The sequence below is a fragment of the Lathyrus oleraceus genome, chromosome 7, assembly GCF_024323335.1.
Source record: "Lathyrus oleraceus cultivar Zhongwan6 chromosome 7, CAAS_Psat_ZW6_1.0, whole genome shotgun sequence".
NCBI classification, from domain to species: Eukaryota; Viridiplantae; Streptophyta; class Magnoliopsida; order Fabales; family Fabaceae; genus Lathyrus; species Lathyrus oleraceus.
Window position 1 is genome coordinate 89921458 of NC_066585.1, and position 17524 is coordinate 89938981.

The 17524-nt window shown below is 33.7% G+C and overlaps 1 protein-coding gene across 1 annotated transcript; it reads left to right on the forward strand.

Annotated features, from left to right (window-relative positions):
* The first annotated feature begins 13593 nt into the window (after positions 1-13593).
* LOC127106096 (RING-H2 finger protein ATL78) lies at positions 13594-14605 on the forward strand. The gene has a single exon (XM_051043377.1). The coding sequence runs from the start codon at positions 13701-13703 to the stop codon at positions 14397-14399; it is 699 nt and encodes a 232-aa protein (XP_050899334.1). The 5' UTR covers positions 13594-13700; the 3' UTR covers positions 14400-14605.
* The last annotated feature ends 2919 nt before the right edge of the window (positions 14606-17524 follow it).

The window sequence follows — 17524 nt, forward strand, 5'->3', positions numbered from 1 at the left end:
TCTTTTATTCCTTTTATTTTCATTAATTCATATTAATTTTAATATTGATCCAAAAAATATGAGAGTTTCACCAAAAAATTTCAAATAATTTCCTCTTTCATATTTTGAATTAAAATTATTTTTTTGGATCATTATTAATATTTTTCAGGATTTAATTGATTTTGGGTTGTTTTTAATTGTTTAAAAATACTTTTAAGTCTTTAAAAATTTTGAATTTTTTTCTCCAAGGTCCTTTGACCTTGTTTATCCCATGATAAGTCTCATGGCCATTTCTTTGGTGTTTTGATGAGGTTTTAGGAATTTGACAAACCATATTTAATTTAAATGTATTATTTTAGTCTTTTTTAATTTGAATAAATGCCAATTAATTGTGTTGACCAATTGTGATGACTTATTTGAGTTTGACTCTTGTTGTTGGGCCTTGGTCAAGGTTGATTTGACTTTGTCAAGTTAATATCATTGGATTTAGGGGATTGATAGAATGTACATTCCATCTCCCAAAATGAATGAATGATATTAATTTGGTAAAAGTCCTCCTTTGACCAATTTGAGTTTCGATATGTTCCCCTTCCTCTTCATCTCATTCCCATTTTTTATGCATTCATCTCATTTGGCTTATGATATCTCAAAGTCCTAAGGCTAGTTGATTGAAAAATCAACATCAGTATGGATGAGATTAGACCACCTCTTTTGCATATTCTTTTAGTGTGTGGTATGTTTCATGAGCATAGTCCATTATACTATGTCTCTAACATGTATTAACACCAAAATTCTATTGCCCGACCTCAAATAGTTGTGACTTCTACATAAGTCCAATTACGATTGCTTATCATAACGCTAAATTTGTGACCCAAAAGGCATATCATTCTAGTTAGTGAGATTGTAATTCTCCCCTCTTTCATGGTATTGTGTGGAAACTTGGCCTTTTTTCCTTCCTTTGGAAGATGTCTTGGTTCAAGGATCCATGCTTGTGATATGTGGGTTGAGTGTTCTCCAAAGAATGACTTAAAAATGAAAAGAAAAAGCAAAACAATACTAGCTTCTAACTCATTAACAACTAACATTTAATTTGAAGCCATTTACTTTAATGCCGTTTAATTTTAGTCTTTATTCATTTGCCACTATTCATACCATTCTAATTGTTTATGTTAATGCAATTTTCACTTTGTCCACTTGGACCATATTGTGTGATATATTCCATTTTTGTGTATACTTTGTTGGTTTGTGTGGTCTTTGAACACTAATGTACATAATAACAACAAAAATCCTAAAAAACTTTTGTGTGGACTGTTGACTTGATCTTCGACAAATGGACTTAGAACTTAGGCAACATCCCTATGCTAAAGGACTTGGCCAATGCCAACTTTCTATGAAATCAAGTGCTTGCAATTTGAAACTTCATCTTATACATCTTTGAAGATCCCTTTGAGTTCATCTACAACATAATCATTGTGAAGCTGTTATTTTGAACTTGTGACTTGTGAGTTCATCTGTTACATGGACTATCTTGAATAAGATCACCGAGTGGCTAAAGCTTGGATGTGACTATCTTTATTTGATGCCTTGCTTTTCAAGATTGATATAATTGTGAATTTGTGTGTTGCTTGATTCTAAATGTCCAGGGGAATTTGGGTTTCTATTGACATTCGTATCTATTGGATTGCTACCCATTTGTCAGATCTTTTCAACCCTTAACTTTTAATTTTGTGCATAGGATTAGTCTCTTCATCTCCTCCCCATTTCTTTAATTTCAAAATCTCTCCCTCATTTTTTTTAAATTTTCTTTGTTTGAACTAGTTTTGTTCTAAACTTTGACCACTTTGCAAAAGATAGAAACTTTGGCCTTATGCCATTGAATTTTCAAACTTCCTTTTCTTAATCAAACTTGTAAATAGATCTAATTATACTTGACTTAAACTTTCAAAAAGCCAAAAAAAGAACTAACTCATTCAAACCATTTTTGGGCCTTTGTGCCTTTCAAACTTAATTTTTATTAAAAGCAATTCACTCACTTTGAAATTTGTATCACGAACTACGAGGTTTTGATCCCTCATTTTTATGTTGGTACGTAGGCATAAGTACGAAGGTCTTATCAAACACAAAAATATAATTAATGAATTCTTTTCTCATCCCCCCATTCTATTTGTTTGTAAACATCATTTTGTACCAAATACATATACACACAAAAAGGGCTCCCTAGGAGTACCTAAGACACTTTGGATGCTAATATCTTTCCTCTGTGTAACCAACCCCCTTACATGTAATCTTTGACATTTTATTAGTTTTGATTTGAAAACTTCTTACTTTTGGATTTTGTTCGTACTTGTTCCCTTTTCCCTTGGAAACAATAAAAGCGCGGTGGCGACTCTTGTTTTATTGATGTCTAGCTTACCCATAGCTTGATGATCATGAATTTACCGCTACATTATATTAATGCCTTTTCACTTTGTCCACTTGGACTATATTGTGTGATATATCTTCTTTGTGTGTATTTTGTTTGCTTGTGTGGTCTTTGGCCATTAATGTACATAATAAGAAACAAAAAACCCTAAAAAACTATTGTGTGGACTGTTGGTTTGATCTTGGACAATTGGACTTAGGATTTAGGCAACATCCCTATGCAAAAGGACTTGGCCAATGCCAACTTTCATGTAACCAAGTGCTTCCAATTAAAAACTTCATCTAATACATAATTGAAGATTCCTTAGAGTTCATCTGCTACATGGTCATTGTAAAGCTGTTATTTTGAACCTGTGACTTGTGGAATTCATCTGTTACATGAGCAAATTTGAAGGAGTTCATTGTTGGTGTAAGCCCTAGAGGCCAATACATTTTGGTACTTGTATCGAATAATAAAAGGCATTCTCTTTATTATGGTTGATTAATAAAGTCCCTGGAATAGATAGTCCGTTTAATGTATTAAGTGTGACTTAATCATGAGAACACATTAAACATAAGGACACTATTCCTAAAGTATCCGTAGTCGAGCTTTAGTGTGAAGTGGGATAACATTAAAGCATTAAGACTATTATGTTTGTAGACTGATGATCACATCTCATGGATCATGGATAAAGAGTTATCAAGTCTTAAACATAGGTATGAATATTAGGAGTAATACTTATACCGGATTGACCCGCTATGAGAATACTATATAGAAAGTTATGCAAGGTGTCATAAGTTATTCTCATGGTGATAATAGTGTATTCCACTCTTCGACCTGAAACCACTATGGATCCTAGATGTAGAGTCGAGTGCTTTATTGCTGATCCAACGTTGTCCGTAACTGGATAACCATAAAGACAGTTAATGGGTACTCCACAAAGCATGCTGAGGGACATGAGTGACCTAGATGGAATTTGCCCATCCTGCATAACAGGATAAATGTCTATGGGCCCAATATTGAACTGGACAAGGATGACACGGTCTATGCCTTGTGTTCAATATAGACATAAGGGCAAAAGGGTAATTATACACATAAGTATTATCACAGAAGGAATTGTCAGATCACATGACATTTTCGTGTCTTGGGTAGCAGTGATGTGTTGCTAGATACCGCTCACTGTTTATTATATTAAATGTGTGATTTAATATAATTGCCAACGTCACGAAAACCTACAGGGTCACACACAAAGGACGGATTGATGAGAGATAGAGTAACTAAGGAATAACGTAAGGTACGGTGCCCTTAAGTGAATTATAGAACATCGTAAGGTACGGTGGACATGAGTAGAATACGAAATATGGTAAGGTACCATGGGCTTAAGTGATTTTGGGCATATTATAAGATATGGGCCAAAATACACTTAAGTGGGCTTTTAGCTTGAAGCCCACACAAGTGGTTCTATAAATATAACCCTTGTGCAGAAGCAAAAATTTGCGGTTGCATTATTTTCGTTTTCTCTCACTCTCTCTCTCACTCAAAGCCTTCATTCGTACCAGCTAGCACTGAGATTGAAGGAACCCGTTCGTGTGGACTGAGTAGAGACGTTGTCATCGTTCAACGTTCGTGATCGTTTAGTGGATCTGCATCAAAGGGTTTGATCGTCACAAGAGATCTGCATCAAAGGGTTTGATCGTTACAAGAGATCTGCACCAAAGGTTTCAACCGTCACAAGAGGTAAATATTCTATCACTGATCATGACCATTCGTAAGGATCTCTAAAGGAGAAATTTTTAATTTCCGCTGCGCTTTGGGTCGCAATTCTCCTTCATTCATGGAGTGGCTAAAGCTTGGATGAGGCTATCTTTATTTGATGCCTTGCTCTTCAAGATAATATTGTTTGCATTGTTTGTTGCTTGATTCTAATATCCAAGGGAATTTGAGGTTTCCATATGACATTCTTGTTTATTGGATTGCTACCCATCAGTCAGATCTTTTCAACTCTTAACTTTTAAATTTGTGCTTAGGATTAGTCTCTTCATCTCCTCCCTGTATCTTTTATTTCAAAATCTCTCCATCCTTTTAAAAAGAAAACTTCTTTGATTGAACTTGTTATTTTCTAAACTTCGGTCACTTCGCAAACTAGAAATTTTGACCTTATGCCACTGCATTTTCAAACTTCTTTTCTTAAATCAAACTTGTAAATATACTTAACTATACTTGACTCAAAATTTTCAAAAGCCAAAGAGAACTAACTCATTCAAACCATTTTCTAGGCATTTGTGCCTTTCAAACTTAATTTTTTATTAAAAGCAATGCATCCATTTTGAAATTTTTATCACGAACTACGAGGTTTTGATCCCTCATTTTCATGTTGGTACGTAGGCACAAGTCCGAAGGTCTTGTCAAACACAAAAATATAATCAGTGAATTCTTTTCTCATCCCCCCATTCTTTTTGTTTGTAAGCATCACTTTGTCCAAAATACATATACACACAAGAAAGGGCTCCTTAGGAGTATCTATGACACTTTGGGTGCTAACACCTTCCCTCTATGTAACCAACCCCCTTACCTATAATCTCTGACATTTTATTAGTTTTGATTTGAAAACTTCTTACTTTTGGGTTTTTTTCGTATTTTTCCCCTTTCCCTTGGAAACAATAAAAACGTGGTGGCGACTCTTGTTATTTGATGTCTTGCTTATCCATAGCTTGATGATCATGAATTTACCGCTACAAACATCGCCTAAAAATTTCATCAAAACCATTCCCTTAACCATGTACTAGATTTACGGTTTATGGAACTTATTTTAATGATTAGTATGTCGCTTCCATTGTATACTATATTAATGCCAATACTCCTACTAGCCTCCTGGTGTGCAAAAGATTTAAACTTAATATTTATTAATCCAAGTTTTTATAGAACTTCATTAGTTAAAAAATTTAACTCCAAAAAGTTTTCTCTAATCCATAAATGGATTTAGACATATTTTATAATTTTCTTGCATTCTTTTAATTTCTAAAACCATCTTTATGTGTCACACACATATATGAAGTTATTCCAACTTAGGAATGTGACATGTCATCCGTCTTCTAGAACTTGTAGTCAAAGCATACCATTATGATTGAAGTAAAAGCTTCATCATAGTTTATATTATGATTTTGCATGAAACACTCTACAATCAATCATATCTTAAAGGTATTCTAAATACCATCCATGTCATTCTTCTAACCACTTATTATAATTCATCTCATTATGATCTTCTTTAGATCAAGTGCTATAGGAACCAATGGTCTAACAATAACTCTCTTGTGGAATTGGTTCATGTTCCATTCTCATAAAGATATTAATTTTTTGGTACTTTAATTTTTCAAGTTCTACAGGATCCTTTAGAGACACACCATCTCTAAAGGAATACTCTAGGTCTATTGACAAAATAATCTTGCTCAATAAAGTGTTATAGAAATTGTGTCCCTTGTTTTCATTAGGATACCTCCATAAATACATCTTCCTCTAGATTCCGATGAAGTTTACTTAATAAATCGTATAACCAAACTTATCATAAAGACAAGCTAGGTATCCTTACCTCCATATCAAATATGGCGTCTCTATAACTACTTTAAATAGAACTGGTTGTGGACAAGAATAATTGTATGTAAAATAATATACAAAAAAATAGTCATAACGATATAGTAAAATTGTTTTATATCGATCTATGTCAAACATGATACAATTTAAAATAGACATTATATTCTTAAGTTAGGTATTTACCATCTCAACCCATTCATATGGTCTTAATATCATTTTCAAAATGTTTCATTCAACTTCATTTTTGAAATATTTTTCAAAGAATTTAACTCGTGTCATATACACAAATCCACAAATAGTGATTTTTTAATTAATGTAAATGAAGTAAGAGAAACAAAATTTATCTAAAAAATATGTCTAAATGTCCATATACATTGCACATGTATATAATTAAGATATATAATATGTCCTTTCCATGTAGACAATGATTGAGACATCATAAATATTTTAAAAAATCAAGACTTGCATCTATTAACTGGTATAAAAAAATGATTTCAATCATCCATTCAAATAGACTTTGGAAATGTATCTTTCTCTTATTTGAATTATACAATAATGCTATCGATATACATCAGATTCAAATATTATTTGATCCTTTCGACATTTATTATAGACGAGCTTATCAAGATCATAGAACCCAAATCCACTACTTGATTAGGACATTAATATGCGTTATGGACCGGACAAAAGGACTAATAAGAGAGAACCCACATCTGATACAGGTCCGAAGCACCTCATCTAACCCTCGTATATAAGGAATCCCATAGGAAGGATAAGGTATGATTCAAACCCATTCTCACTCTCATATCACTTTTCATTCTCTCACTACCTTGGAAGTTGGTGTTGGTGCACAAGGTGATAAAGATGAACAATGGAACAAAGAGAGAGAAGAGAGAATAATAACAAACTTCTACTCTTAAAACGATTACAAATGGTTGCCCATACACACACACACATACAATGTTACACAAACTGCAAAAGTAATAATAATATCTGTTCGCATCACTCACTTTGTTAAATACAAGTCGGACTTAAGTATAAATACAAGAATACCCTCTAACAAACTTTGTCTACAACACACACGCACACACACACAGTGTTACACAAATTGCAAAAGGAATAATAATATTTATTCACATCACTCACTTGCTTAAATACAAGTAGGACTTAAGTATAAATACAAGAATACCCTCTAACAAACTTTGTCTACAAGTTTTTGCAAAATGAATTAATTCTAACACCTTCCCTTAATTCATATTCAACTTAACCAAAACTAACAACACCAATTCCATCCCTCAAACGGAGAAATTGACCAGTCTTGATCGCCTTCTTCAAAACATCTGCCAACTGCTTTTGGGTACTACAGTGCATAACTTTTATCACTCCATTATGAACCTGATTTCTCATAAACTGATACTTAGTATCAATATGCTTGCTTCTCCCATACAACAATGGGTTACTGGAAAGATTGATTGCAGACTTGTTATCAATCATCAACTTCATAGGCTTGTTTACTTTGATCTTCAGATCCTACAGTAAATTCAGAAGCCATATAACTTGACATGCAGTCACAATACCTACAATATATTTTGATTCACAGGTTGACAAAGCAACAATTGGTTTCTTCTTAGAACACCAAGAAATAGGACTTCCCAGAAACTTAAACAAGTATCTAGAAGTACTTCTTCTGTCAACTCTGTCTCGACACCTATCAGAATATGAGTAACTCAGAAGTTTTGAGTCAGTTTCCACACCAGACGGGAACAAAACTCTATACTTCAGAGTTCTCTTTATATACCTCAGAATTCTAACAACAACTTGGTAATGAGACCACTTCAGTTTACTCATAAACCTACTCACCATTCCAACTGCATAGAAAATATCAGGTCTGGTATTACACAAATACCTTAGAGAACCTACCAACTGCTTGAACATTGTCGCATCTACATCATTTCCATAAGAATCAGAATCCAATTTATGATTTGTATCAGCAGGTGTGATAATAACTTTATAATTCAACAACTCAAATCTCTTCAGAAGCTCAAGTTCATATTTTAACTGATGTAAAATTATGCCTTTCTCAGAGTACATAATCTCCATCCCTAGAAAATAAACCATATTTCATAGATAAGTCATGTCAAACTCATTCATCAGCTTCTTCTTTATCTTAGCTATCTCATGTTCACAACTTTCTATTAGCAATATATCATCAACATACAGATACATCATAATCATATTGCCTTCAGAAGTATACTGAACAAAGACACCATACTCCATCTCACATTTCTGAAATCCCTGCTTCTTGAAAAATGAATCAATTTTCAGATTCCAAGCTCTAGGGGTTTGCTTCAGTCAATACAAAGCTTTGTGTAATCTGTACACCATCCATTCCTGATTCTTTTTCTCAAATCCAGGAGGTTGTGACACATAAACCTCTTCTTCTAATGGACCGTTCAGAAATGCAGATTTCATGTCTAAATGTATCAAAGGCCAATTCCTGTTAGTAGCTATCACAATTACCAGCCTGATTGTTTCATGTCTTGCTACAGGCGCAAACACTTCAAAGTAATTTAACCCAGGTTTATGAAGAAAACATCTCACAACTAACCTTTCCTTGTGTTTTCCAATTGATCCATCTAGCTTTAGCTTCACCTTATAAACCCATATCACGCTGATGGCTTTCTTGTTCTTTTGAAGTTTTGTTGGCTTCCAAGCCTTGTTTCTCTCTATGGAATCAAGTTCTCCTTTCATGGCCTTCATCCAGGCTTTCTTCTTGAGAGCTTCTTCCGTACTCACGGGTTCAGAGTCTACTAACATGGCACACTGAATAACTTCCCCTTCCGAATCTACTTTAGTATCTTACAGCATGTCAAACTCTACAAACCTTCTCAGAATGTTTCTGATTCTTTGTGGCATCTGAACTTGTTCAGAACCTTCTGATTTTGGAACAATATCAGATGCTGGAACTCCAGAAGTACCGACTTCAGAATCTGGAATATTCCCAGAATCTAGACTATCACCAGAATCTGAATCACCATCAAAATCTAGATCACTAGAATCTAAATCACCATCAGAATCTAGACCAAAATCATATTCTTACTTAAACAATATTTCCTTCTGATTCTAACTCACTCTCAGAATCATTTCCAAGCTCTGACTCATCTTCAGAATCAGAATCAATATCTTCAGAAGCTAACTCTGCACTGGAGTTGGATTGAGACTTGATCAAATTCCATGCTTATAACTCTTTCACAACAACATCTATGTTGACTTCAACCTTATTGGCGAATGGACAATAAATATTATAAGCACTTGTATTGTGATACCCCACCAGTAACATCACCTTACTTCTATCATTCAACTTCTTTCTAGTAACATCTAAAACGTGTTTATAACAGACATAATCAAATACTCTGAAATGACACACACTTTTTTTACCTCCAGTTCATCTCTTAAATGGAATAATTTCCTTCAGCTTATTGGTTGGACACCTGTTGAGGACATATGTTGCAGTGGCAACAACTTCTCACCACAAAGTGTTAGGAAGCTTCTTCTCCTTCAGCATGCTCCTTGCCATATCAAGTAAAGTTCAGTTTCTCCTTTCAGCAAGACCATTATGTTGAGGAGTATATGGAGCAGTCACTTCATGCTCAATTCCATTCTCCTCACATAACTTATTAAACTCTATAGAGTTATACTCACCTCCACCATCAATTCTGAGAATATTCAGAGTTTGACCACTCTGTTTCTCAGCCTTGATTCTGAATTTCTTAAATTCAACAAACACCTCGTGTTTGAACTTTATAAGGGATACCTATGTCATCCTTATGAACTTATCCACAAATGACACAAAGTAATTATTCCGTCCTAGTGAAGGTTCCGAAAATGGTCCACACACATTATAATGCACTACTCTCAAAACATGTTTTTCTCTTGGAGCTACTTCTGATGCAAATGGAAGTCCTGGTTGCTTCCCTCTCATGCACACATTGCATGAATTTTCTAGTTTCTTAATTGTAAGAATTTCACGTACCAGTTTCTTTGAATTCAGATGCCCTAAGCTTCTGAAGTTTAAATGACCAAATCTTTTGTGCCACAACTCACCTTCCTTCACAACACTTGTTGCACTAATGTATTCAGAGTTTTCAGTTTTAACATTCACATTGAATGTTCTATTCCTTCCCTGTTCTAACTCCATAGTCAGCTTCTGATTACAGTCATACAACTTCAAAAGATTATCCTTCATGGTAATTGAGAATCCCTTTTCAATTAATTGACTTACACTCATCAAATTGCTCTTCATGCCAGGAACATACCAGACATTCTGAATTAAAACATATTTGTCATTATTCATAATCACTCTAACATTCCTCATTCCTTCAGCATTCAGATACTTATCATCTGCATATCTAATCTTGGTCCTCTTCCTAGAGTCAAAATCAACCAGTCATTTCTTATTTCCAGTAAGATGGTTTGAACAACTAGTGTCCATATATCACCAGTCTTCTAGAAACGCACCATCAGAATCGGAAGCCATTAATATCACATGTTCATCATTAGAACTTCTATCTATATTCGCTTATTCTAATTTCCTATCCTTGTTTGACCAACAATCTGCAGCAATGTGGTCAAACTTCTTACAATAGTAACATTGAACTTTTCTCTTGTCATACTTTTCCTTTCCCTTCTGACTCTTAGGAGTTGAGGTTTCTGACTTCTGAGACCTACTATGTTTTTTATTCACTTCTGAACAAGACTGCTTCTGGTCTTTCTTGACAAAAAAAGCTTTCAGAGCTTGCTCTACCTCTTTATCAGAGGTTTTTCCAGTCAGACGCGACTTTTACGCCTCTAGACTGCCTTGCAGCTCTTCTATTTTCATAGTGCTCAGATCCCTAAAATGTTCAATTGCTACAACGATGTAATCAAACTGAGGAGTAAGAGATCTAAGTACCTTCTCAATGATACTTTCTTCAGAGATAGTTTCTCCACACGACTTCATCTCATTTGTGATCAGAATTACTCTAGAGATATAGTTAGGTACTTTCTCATTGTTCTCCATGTTGAGATTCTGATACTACTTACATAGAGACTGAAGCTTCACCTTTCTTAGATCTCGCTGAGCATTTCTGTGCACATCTGTTTCATTTTCTAGAAGTGCAGCGTAACAGTCGTTGACGAGATCAAGAACATCTTGAGTGTCAAACAACACACTTATCGGAATCATCCAACGATTCTAGTTTTTTCCATCTGAATCAGATTACCGTTTCCGTTCATCTTCAACCTTGTGCAATACACTCTGATCTCACCTAAACACATTATTTCCCAATCCCTCAGAATCAAGATATGTGATTCTGTTATGATTCTGATCATAAATTCAACACGAATTCTCTGGATAGAAATCAATCATACAACACCTCACTATTTCACTCGTGTTTCCCGTGGTGTTTCCCTGTGGATCTGAACTGGAGCTTTAGATACCAATTATTGGTGCACAAGGTGATAAAGATGAACAATGGAACAAAGAGAGAGAAGATAAAATAATAACAAACTCCCACTACTCTTAAAATGGTTACAAATGGTGGCACACACACACTGCTACACAGTCTGCAAAAGGAATAATAACATTTGTTCACACCACTCGCTTGCTGAAATACAAATGGAACTTAAGTAAAAATAAAAGAATACCCTCTAACAAACTTTGTCTACAAGTTTCTGAAAAATGAATTAATTCTAACAATTGGACTGAAAAGCTTGCAAGTCAGCCCCATCTTTATTGCATCAAAAGCTCGAGTCTACCGTTAGCAAAACATTACTTCACCATTTACTTAAAAAACTCTTGTTCCGACATAAAACAATATGGAAAACATTGTTTGGATAATCTAAACAATACTTGTCCATTATTAAAATTATGGTTATGATAAATATTACGCTTGTTGTAATTTTTTAAAACTTGTTATCTTTATGGAAAAAGAGATACCCATAGATATCAATCAATAAAAACGACTAAATAGTTAAGTTTGATACTAGGAAAGTGTCTCAAGCTTAATTGAGAAAAGTCTTATTTTAATAGCCAAACTTAAATTGATTCTAAACAAACAAACTACAATGCAAAAATAGGTAGTTCGTTAGTTTAGGATGACATAATATGCTGATGAAAATAGGTATTATTAGTTTTATATATTCGATTCTGCAAAGTAAATTTCTCGTAATCAATAAAAACTAAGAACCCACGTGAATAAGTCTAGGATAAAATTCTTAGTCCTAAATCATGTTTTATAAATCAAGTTTAATCAAACAAAAATTCTGAAACCAAAATTGATCATCCTTTTAGATAAACATGGAAATAATTGAATTTCCTAATCTAGAAAATCCTATGAGGAAGAATAACTTTTTATTACTTCGATATAATCGTTCACTTGCAGCATGCCATTACTCTATTGTAAATATGACAAGTAGTATTCATTAATTGTTCATAGAAATGATATGAAATATGTTTGGAATGAATCATAAATCTAGCAATTTCTTGCAAGATAAGTTCTTCGTTTCGACAATTCTATTATGCTAAGGTGTGATGGGAGCAGAAAATTCATAACAATCCCGTAAGTATTGCAAATGATATATAAAAATGAGTTCTCAAATTCCCTTCCATGATCACTTTGAATATGAATTATATTTTCAATCTTTTATCCTTTTTCACACTGCAAGCAATGACACAGTGCTTCAAACACAACGAATACATTTGATTTTTCACGAATAAAATTAATTCATGTGTATCTGGAGTAATTATCAACATATACAAAGACACATCTCTTCCTCCAAAACTCTCAACTTGCATGGTTTGCTTTCCTATCCAATAGTCACCACAAATTTTAACTTCTTCGATCTTGAGACTAGATATGCCAACACTAGCTTTTCACCAATAATCTTCCTCGTACTTCTAAGATTTAAGTGGTCAAGCTTTTTTTCCCATAGATTAGTTTCTTAAGATCTGGAAATTAAATAAGACTCATGTTCATTCTTGCCAAAAGGTGATCACATGTAGTAATTTTTTGAGATCTGAATAACTTCATCAGTTGAGTATGTTGTTGATCTGCGAATGTGCATTTAGAACTATTGAACTTGACACATAAATTGTTATCAAAAAATTTACTAATGCTAATAATATTAACAATAAGACCATCGACTAATAAAATATCACTAATGCAAAAAATATCAAGATAAGCTAGCTTCTCTTTCCCAATAATTTTCCTTTAGTATCATCACCAAGCATAACATATCTGTTGAAATAGAGTATGATGTGTTTTAGATAGTTTCTTTCACTCTTCACGTGTTTAGAGAAACCGCTATTCAAAGAACTAAGAAAGAAAACAAAACAAGTATAATAAAAAAGAAGGAAAAAAATCCACACCACTTAGTATTGATATTGTTAGATTAGATTAAATCGAATCCAACCTTAAACATTTTATCAACTTGATCTCTTGTTGTCATTTACAATACCCTCTTTAATTAGAAACCACAACTTCTAAAGCCAAATATATTGCAATCTAACCACTCGCATAAAAGTGGGCTACTATATAATATATAATACAGATATAGTAACTGAGTTTATTTAATAAAAGCAAGATACATTATTATATAACTTTACTATATATAGTCCCCTATCAAAGACAGCATAACAACAGCCTCAAGCTCTATAGTTAACAAAAACTCATCAAATTATCAAACAAAGAAAATGTATGCTTCTACTTCTTTTACTTCACAACATGTCCATGAGCTTCTTGTAGAATCTCACTCAAGAAGGTTACTCTTCCACAATCCTATTGATCACCAATCACTTAAAATCAACTCTCATTTCTTCATAAACAACGACAATTCAACGGACCAAACTTTAGGAGGTCGTGAATTTGATTCAAATGTTGTGATGATAATTGCAGTTCTCTTATGTGTGTTCATTTGCTTACTTGCATTAAACTCTATCATAAGGTGTGCGTGCGCCTTAAGGATTTCGAACGTAGCCATCAACAGCAACGAGTCTTCTTCGAGTTCGAGTAGCAGCTCTTCACCTCAATTGGCCAACAAAGGAATCAAGAAGAAAGCTCTTAAGAAATTCCCGAAAGTGACTTATTCAACTGAGTTGAAATTGAAACTACCAGGTTTGGATACGGAGTGTGTGATATGTCTCTCGGAGTTTAGAAATGGTGAAAAAGTGCGCGTTTTGCCTAAATGCAACCATGGTTTTCATGTATGTTGTATTGACAAATGGCTAAAGGAACACTCATCATGTCCCAAGTGTAGACAGTGTCTTCTTGAAACTTGTCAAAAGATTGGTCGGTCGCAGGTGCAGCCAATTGTGTTGCCAGTGCTAGAAACCATTATACAGATCCAACTACTAGAACCTGAAGCTTTGGAGTGTAACTCTAGAGAAATATGAGCTAATTCTAATTACTTTGGTTATGGTTGAGCAAGAAAGTTTCACTACGGTGAATTACAGTTTGAAACTTTCGTTTGCTTTACTGTGACCTCAAATGTAAAAATACATTATTTAAAGTATTGAGTTCATTTTTATATCAAGCAAGTTATCTTGTGATTATTTGAAATTTTGAGCTGAGAATACATGTATATTGTGGTGATTGTTTATTAGTTTTGTTTGTCACAGAAGAAACAAGAAGGAAAAGAAAAAATGTTTCTTTTGATTTGTGTTTACTGGATGGAGTCCCGGCGCCTCATCCTGAGGATGTCAAGGGCACACAAAGGCTTGCTCTTTCCATTCGATTGAAGTGTGTCTTTGTTTATATGGATGACTTGGAATGTAAAAAAACATTGAAGTTGTTTAATTTGAAGAAACAATTAGGGTGTACTTTTAAGTCTAGAGATGAGAAAGAGATTGATAGATTAGTGTTTTTAGAGGTTAGGGACAATCGCAAAAAGATGATTTTGATCAAGTCTTTTAATGTGAGAGGGTTGGGGTGTAGAATTAAAAAGAATAAAGTGAGTGAGTTTATTTCATCTATCTCTCTTGAGTTTTGTTGTTATAAAAGAAAATATATTTGATGTGATTTATGACTCGTTGATTCATTTCCTTTGGGACAATACTTTTTGTGATTGGAGTTTTGTTCTGATTGTTGGTAGTAGCGGGGGGCTTCTTTCTATTTGTTGCCCTTCAGTGGTGTTATCTTTCATCTCCTTTTAAGACATAAGCTTTTTAGGGTTGTTTCTTTAGTGGGACGTTCTAAAGACTGAGTGTTTGTTGTTCCTTTTGGATTGAATGCATTAGGGAAAATAACATATGTATAAGATGTAGTATAGGTAACATGTGGAACAAGATGTTCCAGCATATGTTTCAAGAGGTGTTAAGAAGAGTTGTTGTTGGCTAAAGCGCTTCACAAAACTAGTAAGCAAGAGCTATTTGGCTAAAGTGCTTGACAAAACTAGTTAATCAATATGCTTAAGGTTTGAAATCTGATTGTCTTCTGATGTCCTTCAGATGATCCTGAGTTTTGCTTTTGAAAAGAAGGTTGTGTTGATAATCCAAAATCAACTGTCAAAGATTTGGAGTTGTTTCAGTCAAAGATTTTAAGTTGTTTCAATCAAAGAAGATTCGATTGAATGTACCTTCCAAGAAGGTTTGGTCCAAGAACTACGCTACAAAGAAGACTTAAACGAGGAAAAATCTTTTTGGAACGTCTGGTGTAACATGTGGAATACGATGTTCCAACATATTTGATACAACATCCGGTCTCCATCAACAAGATAGATGTTATCATTAGTTGTAACATCTGATATCTTTCAATAGACAGATGGTATTGCATGATGAGTTATTTCCAATCTTCCATCTAAATCAGAAGATCTTATGAATTTGGATGTACTAGTGCAGAAGGGACACATGCTGGACGCGATGTCACAACATGTGGGTGCGACAACTTGGCCTTGCTCAACATGACATATTTTGCGTTATGGGACGAATCCTCTATTGAAGATTCAATTAGATTTTATTGTTTTATGTATAAATATGATTATATGATTTTTTGAACATCTATGAAGATTAATTCAGATTTAAATGTGATTTAAATTTGAATTTGAAACAAATCAAATCATATATTTCTGTTGGAGAAATTTATGGAACAAATCTTAACCAATAGATTATGCAAAGATTGTGGATGAAATTAAATACAAATCCAGAAGAAGAAAAACCCAGAATTGCATTGCTATTTAAGGAGACTCAAACCTCACATTTGAGGTGTGGAAGACGTGAATATTTTGAAGATACCTAGTGTTAGGGTTTTCCTTTTGAGTCTTTGTATGTGCATCACTCTAGCACCTCCTTTCATATCATAAGATATAGAGTTTGGTTTCGTTGAGTTGTAAACCTTGTTTTAAGTTGTTAAGTCTATAAGCTTGTGAACATTGTATTTCTTGTATTCTATGATATTGCCATAACCGAATTAAAGCATAATCTTTATGTACATCTCTATGTTCCAGTAATTTGGCATAAAAGGTTTGTCTAGTTTATTAATATTCAACATTGATTATTGAATTGTAATCTCCAATCACGGGTTGTGTGATTGAGAAGAAAGTGAGAGGGATTCTCATATTTAGAGGGAGTCCTAAATAAAAAGTCATTGGATAATGTTAGGAAGAGGAATTAAACAACATAGGGCTTGTTGTTGCTTATAAGACTAAATGTACTAAATTACTAATAGCGAATTTCCTTTATTGACTTGTTGTCACAAAATTTATACAAGTAGATAAACTCAAATAAATTAATTCAAAAAGACACTAAATTATTAGTCAAACTAAGCCACTCTAAATTTGGTTGTGTTGATTTAGTTTCGACCCAAACAAACAAAAAAAAAACTTAACACTTTAACTCATATCTATGAACTTAAAACTTTAACCCATATGTGGGAACACACCTATTTACAAACCGTTAAAGAAAACAGAGGAAAATTGTAACACCCCAATTAAAATATTTAAAATATCAATTATAGTATCATACATACTTGGTACTAATACATGCATAGTAGTATCAAAATAACATAAGTACATAAGATAACACAATGGTGTTCCATCATTTTTGCATTGAAGTGTTGTTGGATATGTCACTTCACACACAAGAGGAGGGTGAACTATGGGTTTTAAAAAAGTTATAGTTTGAAAACATTTCTTTATCATTATTAGAGTTTGAAAATATTTTTGATAAAAATGTTATAAAGATAGCGGCGGAAAGTAAATATGCAAAAAGTAAGGAGTTAAGGGTAAGAGAAATGACACCAAGAATGATAGAGGTTTGGTCGAAATAAAGTGATATAAGCCTCTCCCTAAGATTTGATCTTGAAAGTATCCCATAATGCTTAAGAGTTTTTTGTAGGTTAAACTCTTGAAACCTCTTTATAAGGAAAAATGAAGTTTGATGCTAACTTCCAACCAAACAGTGAACAACTGAGAGAAGCAGTTAGTCTTCCTTCCAAACACAAACTTGCAGAGAGAAGCGGTTAGTCTTTCTTCCAAACAGAGGATTGGAACGGCTACTCTTCTTTCTAAAATAACAATTTGAAG